This window comes from Dipodomys spectabilis, unplaced genomic scaffold (assembly GCF_019054845.1).
Source record: "Dipodomys spectabilis isolate Male_0828 unplaced genomic scaffold, ASM1905484v1 ptg000120l, whole genome shotgun sequence".
NCBI classification, from domain to species: domain Eukaryota; kingdom Metazoa; phylum Chordata; class Mammalia; order Rodentia; family Heteromyidae; genus Dipodomys; species Dipodomys spectabilis.
The window spans coordinates 3,396,669-3,417,574 of record NW_024870797.1 but is presented as its reverse complement, the minus strand read 5'-3'; the positions used below and the strand labels follow the sequence as shown (position 1 = coordinate 3,417,574).

The following is a 20,906-nucleotide window of genomic DNA, read 5'->3' as shown; positions in this document are numbered from 1 at the left end:
GAGATGCATCCTATGGGCCAATTCAAGTCATCAGTGACCTTGGTGAGTTTTCTTGATTCCTGGCTGGTGTGTTGGGTCTGAATCTAGAACTGACCCCCCAGTAACCTTGCCAGATCCTCATAAAAGTTCTGGGGCTCAATCCTCTGCACTACTACAAAAGGATGAAGGCATCTTAAGAGGGAGCAGAAAGGAAGGATGGGTAGCTAGTACATGCAGCACATCTTGTCAGTTATGTACACACTAAACACACATGGACATTAAGACTTGTAGCTAAATTGGAATGGCCAAATTTACTCCATCCTGTGGTATTGAGTGAACAGCAATGCAAAACAGATCAAGGTAGAGATAATTCTACTGAAGCAAGAATAATGTCCAATGATACTCAGATAGAAGCCAGGCTGAATTTAAATGCCTTCTTCTTGTACATGGTTCCCAAAGAGATATCTCTATTGCCTGTCTTCCTTCCATCTTCCTATGTCTTGGCTCTCCCAAAGACCTTTTTACCAATGTCTCTAAATAACTTTTGTTGTAGAAAATAATATCTTGAGAGTTTTCTTCTTTAATCTTCAGCATGGTTCTGGGAAGAAGTGGCAGGAAACAGTTCTTACCTCATGGAACAGGAAACATAAGAAAGTTATAAGATCCTAAGTCCAGAAGGGACTTAGTATATCTAAGCTAGTGTCTTGAAAAATTAATCCAACTTTGATACAGGAACAAATATGTATTTTGGTGTGTTTTAAAGTATTTCTGGACTGTCAGTGAAATGTGATTTTGCATCAAAGTTTACCTCAACTATTCAGTAATTGTGTTCTTCAAAAGCACATTAATCTACATTCAAGAGACAAAAGTTAAGTATAAACTTGTTAAGTAAAGAAAATTCATGAAAAGCTCATGAGATGGTGACGAATGATGCGGACAGCCAGATAGGTGGAGAATCCAGAATTGCTAATTGAGTACAAATCTATACTGCTATTTGTGTCTAACTTTGTGTGTGTATATATATATATATATGTGTGTGTGTGTGTGTATATCTACACCTTTACAGATCAACATCTAAACATATATATATATCTCTCTCTCTCTATATATATATACACACATATATATACATAAGTATATATACTTATATATAAATATACTGATATGTATTACATATATTATATTATTATATTATATTTTACATGTATAAATATATATATATATATACATATATATACACATAAGCATATATATGTAGGGTTTCATTGAGGCCAATGCTGTGTGTGAATTTGTAATGACTCTAAAAGTTTGTCATAGGCTCTACCTGAGGGAAGACCAAGTCATGTCTTGTGTTGAGGTTCAGCTTTAAAATACATTTGCCCCCTCTTAGCAGACAGGATTGGGGAAGGCAAAGACAGAAAAGAATCCTGTTAAGTTGAAGGGGGATTGATGGTAGCTCCCATACCCATCTAATGATCAAGTACCTAAAATAGTAATTGCTAATGTAAAGGTATTCCAATTGACTATACCCTCTATGTACTCACTTTATCCACTTTTGTCCTAAAAGGTAAGCTGCTATTTCCAAACTGTGATATCAACATGGTGTGGATACTGTAGTCTAGACACTTAACCTCTGTCCCCACTCTCCTTTCTCTGTATTCTCTGAGATACACATACACATTTGTAAATTCTAAAACATTTCAGAGGTACCTAGAGGAACATGTCTCAGCTGTCTGCATGACTGTAGCAGCCTGAAGAATAATATAAAACTTAGGGCAGACTTGGATAATCACTTCAGGAATAAGTTTGAACTGCTTACAATTACTTGAATATGTGTGTAGAGTGAGAAAGACAGATGAGAGAAGCAAGAGAGGCTAGGGGAATAGTTAGTATAGGTGAATGGCAATAAATAGTAAGTTTATAAAGATTTGGCTTTTGCTTTTTTAGTACCAGTCTCCATCCTCATCTTGACCACTGTTTCATCATGTCTACCATGTTACAGTGCCCCTATGTTAAAGTATTTTCTTTCTCTCACATGCTGTTTTTATGATCAGCCGTCTGGTAGTCTTCCACCTTTGACTTCTTCCACAACACACTGTTTTTGTCACATTTCTGTGTTTTCTTCTTTAGTAGCACAAGGAATTGACACACAGGTCCTCATTGATGATCTCAGGTGGAGATCAAGGACAGGAAACGGGAAGTTTTAGAACCAATTCCCTGAATGTTAAAAAATTAACACCAAGTTCATCAATGGTGATTCTCAAAGAGATCCAGCTTCATTAATTGTGTCTACTTGATCCGTGCCAAGTTGCTTCACCTGGTGGTTTCACTTTCATACTCCAAGAAGAAACAGTAGCATAGCAGCAACAGCAAAATACTGTATTGAAGGAAGTAGATAATACTAGCAGATAACATTTCCTAACCATGAAATCACTCAATGCACACTTAGGGACTAGGAAAATATATCTTGACTATGATACTGAGCTGATTCTCCTTAGTGACTAGTTTGCTCTGTAAGTTTGGAGCTGTTGCAAAATAAATTATAGAATCATTGTCCTGGATGGTTGAGCTAGTACTCCACATTCCAGGTTAGTAGGAAGAACAAGAGAAATCTTTCCTCAGTTTGCTCAGAAAACCTACATACTTGGATACAGCAATAACTTCTAGAATTGACCATGAAAAAATTTCTTTTCCAAACTTAGACAATGAAGCTGACTAAAGATCTTTTCCTAATCATAGATTCTTTTCTTTTATTTTTATTTTTTTTATTGTGAAAATACTGTACAGAGGGGTTACAATTACATGGGCAAGATAAATGAGATTCTATAGAAAGAGTATCTGCAGTCTTCAGAGTGTGTTAGGAGTATTATCAAACGATTGGGAACTGTACAATTTGCTCTATGCTGCTCCTAGGCTTTGGCTCTTATTCAGATATAGGGACAACTCTAATTCTCCATATTGCCTTCCAGAAAGGATGAAACCCATATGGCTCATGATGCCTACCAGGGCCTTCCTGTGATGGCTTCTGCACAGAGACTACAAGAGGTGCTCTGCCCCTGTCTTATGGCTAAACATGTTTATCCCTGTGTTTAACAAAAGAATATATAGAGAGGATACGGTCACAACATGCCACAGAGACACATACCCCTGGTCAGCAATTTCTAGATGCTGAGTTTCTACAGCCTTCATACTTGGGAACTCATGTCTTATAGCTGATGCTAGCAATATACAGTGTAAGCTCCAGACTTTAGGTTTCCTTTACATAGCCAATGAAAGAGAACACCATGTGGTATCTACACAGGAGAAAAAGTTTATTTCATCAAGCTGCTGGCCTCAGACCAAGTTGGAGACCCACACATGGACAGGAAGGGCTGATCCACGGTCAGGCCAGGGTTTATATAGGGAAAGGCCATGGAAAAGGTGTGGTCAAGTGAGGGAAGGTGTGGTGGAAATGTGGCCAGGAGCAGGGGAAGCTGTGGCCACCCAGATGCACAAATGACCTTAGAGTCTAGGATCCTCTCATAGTTCACTGGGATATATGACTGGGGAGGGGGTCCAGAATGTGACCTAAGGGAGAGGGAGATGAATGCCTCAGGGTGTGCCTGTTACCTAGGTAAGGTACTTGGCACAGATTTAACCAAGAGGAGTGAGAAATGTGCACAGGTCTTCCCAGGTGGGACTTTGCACAGATTTGACCACTTTGCTTTGTTGACCTCATGTAAGTTTGTTGAGTATCATGGATAAGCATACTACCACTTGTTCATGGAATTACCCTCAAGAACACATCCATGTCTCATATATGCTATGAATGAGGAGTGCTTTTGTGGCACAACTTTTCTGCTTGACATTAGCTACAGAGGCTACTTCAGTTTACATACTATACACAATAGGGGCCTCCATGACCCACAGAGAGATTTTGTCCATATTTTGATGATAATAGCCACACCTCATCTGTACTATATACTATGTACTGTATTGTGCACTATGTACTGTACTATGATGACACACTTGGTGTGAAACTCTAGCCTTAGATTATCCACTGGATCACTAAAACTGGACGCTGTGTGAGAGCTTGTTTAGTCTCCAGTACTCCTCTGCCATCTTGTTCCCAAGTCTCCACTATCCATATTTTCTAGGTGCTTCAGCATAAATCATCAATGTCTCAAGAATTCAAGTGATCTTTTATTGAAGGATTTAAAGTAGAAAATTAAAAATGACACCTTTTAATTTCCAGAACACAAATTTTAATTACAAGAAAAGAGATTTCAATGTAAAAATGGCCAAAGAACAGAATAGACATTTTTACAAATCAAATACAATTCAGAATACAACTAAAAGCAAATAAAAAAATGAATTAAGAAGATATATTCATGTCTGTTAAAAAGACTATAATTTGGGATGATAATGCACTGTTGGCACAGAATACAAATTGTTCACTCCACAATATTTTAAAAATGTTGTGCTATGGCCTATCAATTCTTTTATTTAATTGTGAAAATAACGTACAGAGGGGTTACAATTACATGGGCAAGTTAATGAGTACATTTCTTATCAAGCATTGTTGCCTCCTCCTTTGTTTCCACTTCCCATCCTTTCCTATCTTCCATTCCCCCTCCACTATCCCCTTCCCACCACGCCCCACCCCACCCACCCCACAGGCCAAAGTTGTAAAGTTCGTTTCTTGATTTAACGTCTTGTATATCTCATTGTTGCAATAGGCCCACCTGTATCCCTATTTAAACAATTTTTTCCCTTCCCCTCCACAAATTATACCAACATCAAATGCAGTAAAAATAAGGGTTATATTGTCGAGGAGGGACCTACAAAGCAACAAAGAAATCATCTTATAAATGTGTTAGAAACAATAGAAAGAAAAAAAAATTTGAGTCCTTATCTTGGGGTTCATTTCACCTAACATCAACTTATCTGACCATTTCTGCTTGTCTCAGACATATACTAGTAATAGCAAATAAGGGAAACCATGAGACCTATGTTTCTTTGAGCCTGGCTAACTTCACTTAATATATTTTTTTTCCAAGTCTTTCCATTTCCTAACAAATGGGGCAATGTCATTCTTTCTGATGGAGGCATATAATTCCATTGTGTATATATACCACATTTTCTTGATCCATTCATCACCTGAGGGGCATCTGTGTTGGTTCCATATCTTAACTATGATAAATACTGCTGCAATAAGCATAGATATGCTGGTAGCTTTAGTATAATCTTGTTTGTGATCATTTGAATAAATGCCCAAAAGTGGGATTGCTGGGTCATAGGGGAGCTCTATGTGGAATCTTTTGAGGAACCTCCATACTGCTTTCCAAAGTGGTTGAACAAGTTCACACTCCCACCAACAATGCAGTAGGGTTCTGTCTGTTCATATCCCCTCCAGCATCTGTTGTTATTAGAGTTCTTGATTATAGCCATTCTAACTGGGGAGAGCTGGTATATCAATGTTGTTTTGATTTGCATTTCTTTTATGACTAGGGAGGTAGAGCATTTCTTCATGTGTCTATTGGCCATCCTTCTTTCCTCTTCAGAGAAGTTTCTCTTTAAATCTTTAGCCCACTTATTTATTAGGCAATGTCATTTATTTGTTGTTGGGGGATTTAATTTTTTGAGTTCCGGGTCTATTTTAGAATTGAGATCCTTGTCTGTTGCATGGCTAATGAAGATTTCTCCCATTCAGTGTGCTTTCTATTGATCTTGCTAGCTATGTCTTTTGCCATTCTGAAGCTCTGCGATTTCATGCAATCCCATTTGTCCAACCTTTCTTTGATTTGTCATGTTTCTGGGTCTCTATTAAGAAAAATTTCGGCTTGTGCCAAGGAGACCTAGGGTTTCTCCTATTCCATCCTGTAATGTTTTCAAAGTGTCTGCTTTGACTCTGAGGTCTTTGATCCATTTGGAGTTGATTCTGGTACAGTGTGATCTATAAGGATCTAGCTTTAGTTTTCTACAGGTGATTTACAAATTTTGCCAGCATCATTCACTGAAGATGCTGTCTTTCTTCTATTCTATTTTTTAGCTCCCTTATCGAAGATTAGATGGCTATAGGTCTGTGAGTTCATTTTTGGGTTTTCAATTCTATTCCATTGGTCCTGAGGTCTGTTCTTGTGCCAGTACCAAGCTGTTTTGATTACTATGGCTTTGTAATAGAGTTTGAAATTTGGTATTGATATTCCTCCAGCACTGTTCTTTCTGTTAAGGATAATTTTTCTTTTCAAGGGTCTTTAATTGTTCCATATAAATTTTTGGATTGCCTCTTCTATTTCCTTGAAGAATGAGGTTGGAATATTGATAAGTATCACATTGAATTTGTAGATAGCCTTGGGAAGTATTGCCATTTTCACGATGTTAATCTTTCTAATCCAGGAGCATGGGAGGTTTTGCCATTTTTTAAGTTCTGTGTTGATTTCCTTTTTCAAGATTTTAAAGTTTTCATCATAGAGGTCCTTCACTTCTTTAGTTAAGTTAATTCCTAGGTATTTTATTTTTTGTGGGGCTATTACAAATGGAGTTGCTTTCCTAATTTCAGCCACACTTTTCTCATTGTTGGCATACAGAAAAGCGATTGATTTTTGAGGGTTAATTTTATACCTTGCTACTTTGCCAAAGTTTTGAATCAGCTTGAGTAATTTGGGAGTGGAATCCATGGGATTGTTTAAATACAAGAACATGGTCATCTGCAAAGAGAGAGAGTTTTATTTCTTCTTTACCTATTTGGATCCGTTTTATGTTTGCATCTTAATCCTGTAGCTACTGCTAGATTGATGAGTAGTGGAGAGAGTGGACATCCTTGTCTCATTGCTGAGTTAAGAGGAAATGGCTTTAGTTTTTCACCATTAAGTATAGTGCTGGCTGTAGGTTTGCCATATACAGCCTTTATTGTATTGAGGAATGTACGCTGGATTCCTAGGTTTTCCAGGACCTTCATCATAAAAGGGTGTTGGGGAATGGGAAGGTGGATCAGTGGTAGAGCACTTGCCTTGAATGCATGAGGCCTTGGGTTCAATTCCTCAGCACCAAATAAACAGAAACAAAAGCCAGAAGTGGCACTGTGGCTCAAGGGGTAGCGCACTAGCCTTGAGCTGAAGAGATAAGGGACAGCGCCCTGGCCCAGAGTTCAGGCACACGACTGGAAACAAACAAACAAAAAAAGGTGTTGGATCTTTTCAATTTTTTTCTGCATCTATTCTGATAACCATGTGGTTCTTATCCTTGCTCTTGTTACTGGGATTAATTTTATTAATTTATTTGCAGATATTGAACCAGCTTTGTATCCCTGAAATGAATCCTGTTTGATCGTGTTGTATGATTTTTTGATGAATTGTTGAAGTCAGTTGGCCAAAATTTTGTTGAGAAGTTTTGCATCACTGTTCATCAAAAAAATGGGTCTATAGTTCTCTTTCTTTGATGAGTCCCTGCCTGGTTTTGGGATGAGGGTTATCATGGCTTCATAGAATGAGTTAGGTAGTGAACTTTCTCTTTCAATTTCATTGAAGAGTTGGAGAAGTGTTGGTATGAGCTCTGCTTTGAAGGCCTTGTAGAATTCTGCTGTAAATCCATCTGGTCCTGGGCATTTCTTAGATGGTAGGTATCTTATTGCTGTTTCCATTTAAATGCTTGATATGGGCCTGTTAAGATGCTTTAACTTATTGTGGTTTAGTTTTGGCATGCTGATATTTGCTAGGAAAATGTCCACGTTCTCAAACTTATTAGCTTAAAGGTTTGAGAAGTAGTCCCATATAATGTTCTGAATCTTGGTTGTTTCTTGGTGGTTTTTGTTTCCATTCTCATCTCTGAGTTTATTTATTTAGTTGTGTTCTCTTCTTTTTCTGCTAAGATTTGCTAATGTCCATCAATTTTGTTAATTTTTTCAAAGAAACAACTCTTTTTTTATTCTTTCTATGGTATCCTTTTGAATTCTCATTCGTTTAATTCTGATTAATTTCAATTATTTCTTTCCATCTACTGGATTGGGGTTTATCTTGCTGCTCTTTTTCAAGGAGGTCCAAATGTCTCATTAAATTGTTGGTTTCAGATATCTCCAATTTGTTGATGTAGAAATTTAAAACTATAAACTTGCTTCGCAGTACTGCCTTTGCTGTGTCCCAGAGGAGCTGGTAATTTGTGTGTTCATTTTTGTTGAATATCATGAACATTTGAATTTGCTTTCTAATCTCTTCCATGACCCACTAATGATTCAAGTGTGTTGTTCAGCCTCCATGTCTTACAGGACTTTCTTTGGTGGTTTTTGGTGTTGAGTTCTAATTTTATTCTCCCGTGGTCTCAGAAAATGCAAGGTATAACTTCAATGTTTCTGAATTTGTACAAGTTTGCTTTGTGACCTAAAATGTGGTCTATTTTGGAAAATGTTCCATGTGCTGCTAAGAAAGCCATGTATTCTGATGCTGGTGGATGAAATATTTGGTAGATGTCTGTAAACCTATTTGATCTATGCGGTTTCTCTGTTGAGTTTTTTGTCAAGTTGATCTATCTGTGGGGATAGTGGTGTGTTAAATTTCCCAATAATTAATGTCTTTGGATCTATGTGAGATTTGAGGGAAGTAGTGTTTCTTGGATAATTTTGAGTGCTTCATTGTTTGACCAGTAGATATTTAGAATTATAATATCCTCCTGAAGGAGAGATCCCTTAATTAGGATGTAGTGACCTTCTTTATCTCTTATCACTAATTTTAATTTGAAGTCTATTTTTATCTGATATTAGGATTGCAACTCCCACCTGCTTATGTGGGCCATTTGCTTGGTAGATTTTGTTCCAGCCTTTCACTTTCAATATGTGTTTGTTTTTATGGGCAAGGTGTGACTCCTCAAGGCAGCAGATAGAAGAATCTTGCTTTTTACTCCAACTAGAGTCTATGTTGCTTAATTGGAGAGTTAATTCCATTAATGTTGATAGGACTGCGAGGTGTTTGGGAGTTCCTGCCATGTTATCCACCTTCTTAGGGTTTGTGGCAACTGGGTTGTTTCTATGGTTCTTGGATTCTCAGTTTGGGTGCAGTTTCTTGGCCTTTGTTGTGATCTTGTTGGTTTGTTGGTTTTCTATATGTAGGATATCTTTTTTGGGGGGGAAGGGTCCGGTTGTGGGCCTGGGCGCTGTCCCTCAGCTCTTCAGATCAAGGCTAGCGCTCTACTATTTGGGCCACAGTGCCACTTCCGTGTTTTTCTGCTTATGTGGTGCTGAGGAATCGAACCCAGGACCTCATGCATGCAAGGCAAGCATGCTACCACTGAGCCACCTTCCCAGCCCAACATCTTTAAGTATCTTTTGTATGGTTGGTTTGGTGGAGATATATTGATTCAGTGTTTCTTCGCTGTGGAAGTTTTTATTTGACCTTTGCTTATGAAGGAAAGTTGACCTGGGTACAGTATTCTTGGTTGATAGTAGTTTTTCTTTTGGGCACAACATACATCATTCCAGACTCTTCATACTTTAATTGTCTCTGCTGAGAAATATGAGGTGATTGTAATTGGTTTCCCTTTATAGGTGATTGATCTTTTCTCCTTGGCAGCTTTAAGGATCTTTTCCTTGGTTTGAATTTATCTGTGTGGATTATAATGTTACGGTGGGATGTCCTGTTCTGGTCTGGCCTATTTGGGGTTCTAAAAGCTTCTTGTATTTGAATAGGCCTATCTTTTTGCATGTTTGGGAAGTTCTCTGCTAGGGTCCTGTAAAACAAATTTCCTAGACCTTTAACTTCTCTCTCTAGGTGCTCCTCTACACCCATTATCCTCAGATTAGGCCTTCTGATGATGGTGTCTTACAAATAGGTCTATTATTTTTCGTGGATTTGTCTTGGATAGTTGTATGTTCTTTCTCTATAATATCTAGGCTATCTTCAATGTCCAAGATTCAATCTTCTGCATGGTCTAACCTATTGGCAAGACTTTTTATTTTTATTTCTTTTCCTTCTAATTGATCGGCTTTCATGGCTCCAAATTTTTTGTTGCAGCTTTGTTTTAGATCTTGTATGAGCTTCTTTACTTCCTAACTTTGGTGTTCGGTGTTTAGTCTCAAATCACTTAGTTGATTGGTTATTGTTTTCTTCGACTCCCATTCCTTCTGTTGGGGTCCATGCAGCATTCCCTTTGTGGTTTCCCTGAATTCTTTCAACTATTTATAGATTCCTTGAATACGTCTATTGTTTTTTGTCTATTCTCATCCTGCTCTTGCAATTCCTGTATTACTCTTTAATTAGATTCCTCACGTTGATGCAATTCTTGTAGCTTTCTTTGACTGTTCTTAGCCTGCCCACACAATTCCTTTATTTCTCTTTGACTGTTCTCAACCTGCCTATGTAAGTCCTGAATCAATCTTTGAGTAGTTTCCTCATTCTCACGAGATTCTTGTACTAATCTTTGGTTTGCCTCCTCTCTCTCCATATCATGCTCACACCCTCCTTTGCAGGTTTTCAACCTTTTCATTCACCATGTTTACCAGTAATGTTTGTAGAGCTTTTTGGGAATTCTCCTCTGGATTATTCATTAACTGTTCTCTCAACGGATTATCATGAGTGGAAGTTGAGACCCAGACTTGCCATTTTTCTTGAGTTTTTCCAGCTTGTTCTGCACATTTGGTATGAAAGTAACACTACTTTTGTGCTAGAACACTATTTTAAGGCTAACATCAACCAAAGTCCTGGGGTTGCAGAGTCAAAATGGCTGCAGGTACAATCTAGTTCAACAGATACAATCTATTCAACATCAAACAAGTATGGATTAATGGGCTAAGAACAGCAAAGAAGAATTTGGAAAATCAGAAATTATTAGATTTAGGGAGAAATGTGGGGGAAAACAGGATTAGAGGGGCGTGGAGTGGTAAAAGGAGAGTGAATTTAACCAAGCCCTAATATCAGAGAGGGAAATGGGTTAGACAGAATGATAAGAGAGTGATTACAAAAACAAGAAAAATGGAAAAACAAAAATTTGATTTAAAAAGTGAAACACTTAAAAATTATGTAAGTTTAAGGAAATGATATTGAGAGAAGGAAAGGATAGGATGAGAAGAGGGGAAAGATAGAAAGGGGATCTGAAAAACTAAAAAATAAAAATTCTTAAAATTAGGTACTTGAAAATTATATAGGTTTAAAGAGATAATAATGCTATTAATGAAGTTAAGCCTAAGTGGTTGTGAATTGAGTAATAGATTGTGGATTAGGTATGTACATAATGGGGATAAGTTCTAATATTCAATGAAAGGTATATATCTTGGGATGAGCAGAACAGCAATTAAGTCAAGCAAAAAAAGGAAGAAAAAATGAAAATAATTTTTTAAAAAAGGATCAAAAGGTAAGAAGAGATTAAAAATATACACACACTTACACCAAAAATAAAAATTATGAGAGAAAAAAGATAAATAGAAAAAAATTTAAAAAAAAATAAAATTTACCAGAAGGCACAAGAGAGTTATTTGATTTTTTTTTTTGGGGGGGGGGAGAGTTGGAATGGGAAGGTCCTGTATCTCCCCTGTGTCCTTATCCAGTCTCTTGGTGAAGTCTGGTCTGCTTGTGGTGTTTGGTTTTCCTGTGGCTTGATTGGTTTCTTATGTCAGTTTGAGCAGGCAGAAAAATGCTCTGCATTACCCAGGATTTAGTGATCCTCCTCCCAAGCTAGTACAGTGGGAGGAAGATCTGCTTAGAGTATCACAAAAGAGGGAGATGGCTGTTTCCTCTAGTTTGGAGATTCTGTGCTGAGGCTAGGTTCTAGGTAGGGTTGAGGCCTTTCAGCAAACCGTACCTTTTCCCTGAGGGGCTATTTCCTGAGACACTCACAGAAGCCAGCCGGGAGCCATTCTCAGGGTTTATGTTTACTGAATTTCAATTGTTTGTCTAGGCAGCTGTAGGGAGGGGCATCCTCTGGCTCTGTTTACCCAGTGAAGAAAGTCACTACTCAGAGAGCGGAGCCTTCTCTACCTGGGTAGGGTGAATTTCTCTAGGTGGAGCTGAGCCTGACAGGTCAGGACAGATTCCTGTTCCCTGCTAAATGACTCTTTTGTTTTCTTCCAAGGCCTAAGTTGGAGCTAGCTGTTCAGAAAAGCCTTTGACTGTATCAAAGATGAGATCTCTGGTTGTTGGCAAGGGGTGGCCTTCCTTCTTCTGCTCCCTGAGAAGGAGTGAGGGTGTCAGGTTTCTTCACACCCTAGAGTCTTGGTTCCTGGGCCATGTCTGGTCTGTTATCCACAGGATGAAGTTATCTGCTCCTTGTCAGTTCTTGCTGGTGTTGAGTGGCATCCACTTGCCCACTGTGTCTGGTGCCTTTTTCCCAGACTCTCTCTGTTGTATGTATGACAGCTCTGGCTGCTGCAGTTGCAACTTCTGTAGCCGCTGCCACTGCCACCACAGCCACCACAGCTGCAGCTACCGGCAAGTGCTCAGATCTGTCTCCTTGCCTGGCCCTCTCTGGCCAAACTCTCTGCACAGTTGGTGTGATTCTCTAGCCTAGGACTGTTCACTAGAACATTAAAACTGCTTCTGATTAGCCTCCAGCTTCTCTTCTGCCATCTTCCTCCGGACCATCCTGGTTATCAAGTCTTTTTTTGACAGATAATAGTTTTATGTTGTGGCTGATATTGTATCAAAAAAGTCATCTCCAAACTGAAGGTACCATAGTTTCTTTTCTTTTCTTTTAATTTTTATTTTTTGTGAACATACTGTACAGAGGGGTTACAATTACATGGGCAAGATAATGAGTACATTTCTTATCAAGCATTGCAGCCTCCTCCTTTGTTATCCCTTCCCAGCCTCCCCTCGCTCCCCCAACCAATCCTCTCACCCCTCCCCCCCGCACCAAAGTTGTAAAGTTCATTTCTGCATGACAACTTGTACTTCTCATTGTTGCAACGGGTCTACCTGTATCCTTAAACGACTTATTTTTCCCCATCTCCTCTACAAATTATACTGACATCAAATGTAGTGAAAGCAGGGGTTATACTGTGGGGGAGGGACGTACAAAGCAACAAAGAAATAATCTTATAAATGCATTAGAAACAAATGCATGAAAGAAAAAAAACAGAAAGACAGCCTCTTCAGTAAATGGTGCTGGCAAAATTGGTTAACTACTTGTAGAAAACTAAAGCTAGATCCTTATATATCACCCTGCACCAGAATCAACTCCAAATGGAGCAAAGACCTCGAAGTCAAAGCAGACACTCTGAAAACATTACAGGATGGAATTGGAGAAACCCTAGGTCTCCTTGGTGCAGGCCGAAATTTTTTTAATAGAGGCCCGGAAACACAACAAATTAAAGAAAGGTTGGACAAATGGGATTGCATGAAGTTGCAGAGCTTCTGCATGGCAAAGGACATAGCTAGCAAGATCAATAGAAAGCCCAGATTGGGAGAAGATCTTCACTAGCCATACAGCAGACAAGGGTCTCATATCTAAAATATACTTGGAACTCAAAAAATTAAATCCCCCAACAACAAATCCTCAAAGTTTATTTTCTTTAATCTAAACAATTCTGTAGTGTTGCATTTTTTTCATTGAAGCTTATGCTCAATTATGAACTAAAATTTTGACTATTTGAAACTTACATCTTTGATTATGTTCATTTTTGTTTATATATGGATGCCTTTATGTTATATTCCCATCATTTTGAAAAGAATATGTACTCTATTTGAAATTTTCTTTGCTCTTTCTGGAAAGGTAGGTTGACAATGTTTCTACTCCTTGAATGCATTGTTCTCTACTTCTTCCATTAACATGCTGCCTTGATAATTACACCTTTAATTCACAAAGTAAGTAGTATCAGTCTTCTAATATTTTCCTTCAGAATTCTAAAGATACTGAATGATATTTTTTTTCTTTTTCCTTTTTTGTCAGTCTTGGGGCTTGAACACTGGGCCTGAACGCAGTCCCTCAGCTCTGTAGCTCAAGGCTAGTGCTCTACTTTAGCCACTGTGCCACGTCTGGTTTCTGAGTGCTTTATTGGAGATAAGAGTCTCACAGAGGTTCCTGCCTCGTCTGGCTTTGAACCACAATTCTCAGATCTCAGTCTCCTGAGTAGCTAGGATTACAGGCATGAGCAAGCAGCACCCAGCTATGATATTTCTTAATCATCATGATTGCTTAGACTAATGTTTACACTCATAAAAATGTCTTACTAGGCTTCTTATTGAAATATCATTAGATCTGAAGATAAACTTGGCAAGAGAGTCTACATTTTGGGAATACTCAGTCTTGTTACTCATAAATATAAAATATCCTTGCTCAGGTTAATTTCAGTGTATTATATTAGATTTTTGTATGTTTCCAAATAGACTATGTATTTGTTAGTTTTATGTAACTCCATTTTTTGGCATGATTCTAACACAAGTTATAACCATTTATATTCACACCATATATGATATTAGTACCATTTACACTATACCATTTGTTTCAAATTCATTCATTCAATTATAGCATTGGAAAAATGATTTACTTTGGTGTATTAGTAGTCTACCCTTTTGAAATATAATCACCTGGTATTGCTAGAATTTTTTATTCTTGTATACTTTCTGCATCGACATTCATACTGCCATTTACTTATCCAAGTAGGACATTATTGTTTCTTTCAGAGTGAATATGCTTTCATTTATCCATTAATCCATATTTTTCACTGCATAGAGACATCCCCCCTGAAATGTAAAAGGAATGGTGAAAGATAATATCCCTGCCCTGATCCTAGTTTCTCAGTGTTAAGTATACTGTTAGTTACTGTAGTGTATTTGTAGATATTCTTGAGTGACTTCTTATTAGTTACTGTAGTGTACATGTACATATTCTTTCTTTTGTCAGTCATGGAGCCTGAACTCTAGGCCTGGACACGGTTCCTCAGTTCCTCAGCTCAAGGCTAGTCTCTATCATTTGAGCTACAGTACCACGTCATGCTTTTTCTGTTTATGTGGTGCTGAGGAATCAAACCCAGGGCCTTGTATTCAAAGCAGGCATTCTTGCACTGAGTCACCTTCCCAGGCCTATGTAGATATTTTTATCCTAGTTTTCATTTTTCCTAGTTGCTGGAAAGTTTATTTTCTTTGGTATCATAAATAAAGTGGGATTTTACCTTGTAGTTTTCTGATCATGTGGCATGATCATGTGCTTTTTCCTAGATTGTTGGAATGATGTACTATTTTTTAGCTATTCAACCAGATTTATATATCTGGGATGAATTGCATTGAGTTGTATATGTCATTTGTTATAAATACTGCTGAATTGTGCTTATACTTGTTGGAACTGTTTGTACTTACGTTAATGGCTTAATAGACTGAAATCTTCTGTTGATAACATATCTTTGGGTTGTCTGGTATTGGGATAGTGCTGAAGTCATATAGTGAGTGAGAAATTATCTGCCCTACCCCTTGGTTCTGTAACAGATACTATGGAACGCTTAGAAGCTTTATCTTTGTTATATTTATGGATGATCTACCACTAATAGAGTGAGTTTGGGTAGAATGTTTCTTCGGATAACTAGTTTTAAGATGACATTGGCCTTTCATACTTGAATGTGCATAGAATGTGAAGACAAGGCCTTGGTAATGAAGCAGATGACAGTGGAGCCTGGGACAGCAAAAGTTTGTTGTGGTTTCAATTTGTCGTGGCTTAACTTCAACAATAAAATAATACTAAAATAATTTCTTTTAAGGAGGAAATGTTGCAAAATTTTCTGAATTTTATACAGGATTAATTTACATTATGATATGTGAAGACTCAGGGTCTATGTTGAGGGGGCAGAATGATGTAGGCTTCAGCCTCAGGATTATCTGAGGACTGTGTTTGGGATTAGGAAAGCTCTTTGAATGCCAGGCTAGAGAGGAAAAATGTTCTCTCTCCCTATCACAAAACACAGGTCACAGACTCCTGGGAGCTGAGAAAGTAGCTCTTCTTCTTGCTTAAGCGTAGATGAACAACTGGTCAAGCATTTTCCTGAGATTGGAGAAGTGGTTTGAGCTTGCTCTAAAATAGTTTAGATAATAATATACCTAGACATTGTCTCATAGGTTAAGTAAAAATGTATCTGTTGAAATTTTTCGTATGAATGTTTTCTGACCGAATCTTGGCAAAGATTATGCTTGCTTGTCTTTAAATACCCGCTCACAATAAAGCACAGCATGCAGTGGCAATTGCTGTTTGCACGCTGCATCCCCTGTGTCCTGGTGATTTCGTGACCCTTACCCAGGGACCCCAATGCACTAGACGTTGACAATGATATATTAAGAAATTGTTGATTATTTTTTTCTCCACCACTATTGTATTCCTGACAGAAATACTTATTAGGCATGTAACACTGAAGAAACAATCACATAAAATGAGCCTATAAAAGAAGTGATCTCAGGTGTACTAAATGTTGGCTATAATGGGAAAATGCCTAGGAACTCTTTAGATGAAAAGCGGCTACAGAGACTAGTAAAGAAGTCAATGTACATTTTTTTTAGTTTGTGGAAATAAGTGAATATATGATATTCACTAAATATATAGTACAATATAAAATAGATAGTTTAAAGTACAAGACAGGAGTATAAATCTTTTTCTAAGTTTCTTCAATTCTCTTAAGGAAATAAGTATTTTATATAGGTAAGTATACATCTATGTATACATATATATATATATGTTTGTGTATATATATGTGTGTACCTATAGGTGTATACAGCATATATATATATATAAATAATCATAGGATATGTTTTATATATAAGCATAGAATATATTTCATCTGTATATCCTAGATATACATCAATAACCACATTTGTCTGATAATTTATTCTTCTCCAAATCAATGGCTCTATCTCACTTTATTTGGACTGTTATAACAAAATAGACATGTGGATTATAAAGAAAAACAGTTTCTTTACTGCACTTTAGGAGACTATTATCAGTGTGACAGAGGATGCATGGTGAAGACTTGCTTTCTGTATTATAGATAGTAGAGTGCTGGTGACATCTGGAGAGTGATTAAGGATTTTTCTAGATCTTTTTATGTCAGAGCACAAATCCCATTCATGAGGATTCTAATGATTTAATCACCTCTTAGTATACACACTTCCTAATAATTTTACTTGTTTGCTTGTTTTTGTGCCAGTAGTGGAGCTTGAACTTGGGGCTTTGCTCAAGGCTAGCTACACCTTGAGTCACAGATTTGTTTCTAGCTTTGTGCCCATTAATGGGAGATAAAAGCCTCACTACTTTCCTACCCAGGCTGGCTTAAAAAGCTGATCTTGAGATCACTGCCTCCCAGGTAGCTTGTGAGCCATTACCATCTTGCACTTCATGTTATGGGTTAGTATATTATTTATTGATTTGTTTGTTTTTCAGGTTCTGGGTCTTAAACTCTGGGCTTGGTCATTGTCCCTCAGCATTTATGCTCAAGGTTAGTGTTCTAGCAATTAAGTCAGAGTTCCACATCCAGTTTTTTGTGGTCAATCAGAGATAAGAATTTCATGGACTTCTCTACCTTACTGGGTTTGAACACAATTCTCCTGAGTAGCTAGTATTATAGGCATGAGTCACTGGCATCAGACAAGGGTGGAAGGGTGGATTTTAATATAAAAAATATGCAACACAAATGCTCAGACAATGGTAGGACCTATATGTTTGTACACTGAGTGGTGAAGATGTGTTTTTGAAGGGTAAGTAGTACATATTTACATAATGAACTAGCATAAGGACCAATTGTGTTATTTGGTCTCATTTCATAATGATCTATATGTTTTCTGAAATTTTATATTTTCAAGGCTTCACATCTGACTTCACACATGGCTTTGCATATGACTTACAAAAATTTCTGTGTGCTAGAATATTTTTTGAATTTTTGCTTGATCTCTTTTTGATGGTCAGGATTGAACACATGACCTGCATAATGGACAAAATCTGTACACACAGAGAGTTACGCCCCTAAGTCTAGTCTATTCATTCTTTTTTAAAGAAATTACACAGTGTATGAAAGAAGATGTCTCTTTGTAGCACAAGGTTGTTTGGGAATGGCCCAAAGTGGCCTTGAACTTGAAGCCCTACTGCTTTGGATTTCTGCAGTGCCACCACAATACCCTTTCTTCCCTAATTCTTGACAGGTTTTTCCCCCTAAGTGGGCAAATAATGTATCTAGTTTGTGAAGAGATATAGCTAATGTTGCTATTTATTATTTGTATTTTTAACTAGTGCACAATAACTTGTCTTACAGGTTTGGATAATACCTCAGTCTTTATATTGGCCAGTCTATAAAACTACCTGGTTAAAAATTACTGTGCCTTTATTATTCAGTAAGTCACTAAAGTTTCAGAAATAATAGAATTATCATCTCTAATCAATTCCACCCATATGCCTTCTCATCATGTTGACACAAATATTTATTAAAAAGCATTTGAATTTGAAGGCATAATTCACAATTGTTTCCGTAATTGTTAGTGGTACATGCATTTCTGGCAAAATATAGTTTCTGTTACTTTAAATATTCCAGACAGTAATAATTGTCTCTAATAGATTTAGATAAATACTGTAAATCATTCTTTTCTCATTTATTTAAAAGTTCTGTGTTAACCATATGATACATTAGAAATGCATCATCAGGTCTGGCCCAGCAGCTACTCCACCCACTGCCCCACACTCCGACGTGTCAGCCTCGGCTCCTGTGCACCATGTCTGAGTCCTCCAGTGTCGCCGCGAAGAAGAAGGTGGTTCAGCAGCTCTGGATGGAGGCCAGGCTCTACCGTATGAAGGTTTCTCAGGCAGCTGAAGACTTGAAACAATTCTGTCTGCAGAATGCTCAACATGATCCACTGCTGACTGGAGTGTCTTCAAGTACAAATCCCTTCAGACCCCAGAAAGTCTGCTTCTTTTTGTAGTCAGTAAATCTTTCAAAGGATCTCCAGACTATTTCCTATGAACCAGTGAATATTCAAAAGAAAGTTGAAGCCTGTACAGAACCTTCTCTGTAACTCACGTGCCATAAAATACCAACTTTTACTCAATGTCAGTCCTTAACATCTACCTCTCTGAATTTTCATGAATTTCTATTTCACAAAGTTAACTGGCAATGGCATACAATAAAATACTTAATGTAAAAAAATGTATCATCAGTCAGGATTGACATTCCAATTGCTATTAATATAAAGCACATAATTGTTCATTTTCCTGTATACTGTTTGTTATGTTCTCTAAAATGAGCATGACAATTTATGGTGATGTTCTTAATGAATTAATTTTGTGAACAAGTTCATCTTTCTAATTTTTCCGCAATTGTGCATTTAAGTATCTATGAAAGTTTACATTGTGACATTTCCATTTGTACTTATAACATATGTTAATAATATTCACCTCTTCTTCTTTTCTCTTTGTTATATTAACATTTTAATAATTTTTTAAATGGTATTCTTTATATATATTTACACAACTATATGTATATATATATAGAAAAGATACTGTACAAAAGGTTAACAGTTACATGAGAAAGGTAATAACTACATTTCCTATCGAGAATTGTTATCCACTTCTTTGTTTTCCTCCTACCATCCCTTTCCACCCCACCTCCCAAACTTCTTCCCCCCTTCCAAGTTATAAAGTTCATTTTTAACATAATATCTTGTACATATCGTTGTTACAATGGGTCAACTTGTACTCTGTTTCAGCATTTTGTTATTTCCCGTCCCCTTCTAAATTTTTTCCAAGTCTTTCCATTTTCTAACAAGTGGGGCAGTGTCATTCTTTCTGATGCTGGCATAGAATTCTTATATATATATATATATACATATATATATATATATATCTCACATGTTCTTGATCCATTCATTCACAGAGGGGAATCTGGATTGTTACCATGTCTTGTCTATGGAGAATAATGGTTTGATAAACATAGTTGAGCTGGTAGCTTTAGAATGGGCCTTGTTGTGGTCATTTGGGTAAGTGCCTAAAAGTGGGATTGCTGGGTCATAGGAGATCTGTGTACAATCTCCATACTGCTTTCCAGAGTTTACCCTCCCACCAACAATGCAGTTGTATTACCTTTTGTCCACATCCTCTCCAGTATCTGTTGTTATTAGATTTCTTGATTATAGCCATTCTAACTGGGGTGAGGTGGACTCTCAATGTTGTTTTGATTTACATTTCTTTTATGTCTACAGAAATTGAGCATTTCCTCATATGTTTATTGGACATTCTTATTTCCTCTTCAGAGAAGTCTGTCTTGAAGTCTTTATCCCACTTCTTAATGGCACAGTTGTTTCTTTGAGGATTTGTTGTTGGGGGAGTTTTATAGATATAGATATAGATATAGATATGCACACATATGTACATATATATGTATATATATATGTATATATGTTATATATATACATATAATATTTTGCAGAGGGGTTACAGTTACATGAGTAGGGTAATGAGTACATTGTTACCTCCTCCTTTGTTTTTCCCCTACCATCACTTCCCTCCCCATCTCCCTAATTCCTCCCATCCTGGACATTGTAAAGTTTGTTTTCAACATAATGTCCCATACATCTCATTGTCACAATGGGTCAGCCTGGATCCCCATTTAAGTGTTCCCCTATATCCCTTCCCCTCAAACTTCAAAAATGTATATACAAGGTGCAGAACACTGGCATCAAATCCTGTGAGGACAGGGGTTATACTAAGGGGGAAGAACATACAAAAGAAACAAAAGAATCACATAGTGCATTGTAAGTACATTAAGAACACTAGCAAGCAAGAAAAAAAAAACCACTTGTATCCCTGTCTTGGGGTACATTTTGCTTACTATTATCTCATTTGGTCATATGTACATAGCCTTTGAACTTCTCTGCTTTTCCTAGACATGTTCTAGTCATTGCAAACAAGGAAAACCATACGACCTTTTTTTCTTTGGACCTGGCTTACTTCACTTAATATAATTTTCTCCAAGTCTTTCCATTTCCTAACAAGTGAGGCAATGTCATTCT

At 37.3% G+C, this 20,906-nt stretch overlaps 1 protein-coding gene across 1 annotated transcript; it reads left to right on the top strand.

The window, feature by feature from the left end:
• Positions 1–18,614: 18,614 nt before the first annotated feature.
• LOC122115548 (guanine nucleotide-binding protein G(I)/G(S)/G(O) subunit gamma-5-like) lies at positions 18,615–18,889 on the top strand. The gene has a single exon (XM_042689037.1). It carries the CDS (start codon positions 18,615–18,617, stop codon positions 18,819–18,821), a length of 207 nt encoding a protein of 68 aa, XP_042544971.1. The 3' UTR covers positions 18,822–18,889.
• Positions 18,890–20,906: the final 2,017 nt, after the last annotated feature.

What these genes read in the sequence shown, in the direction of transcription:
- LOC122115548 (XM_042689037.1), top strand. Translation starts at nt 18,615, where the DNA reads ATGTCTGAGTCCTCCAGTGTCGCCGCGAAGAAGAAGGTGGTTCAGCAG.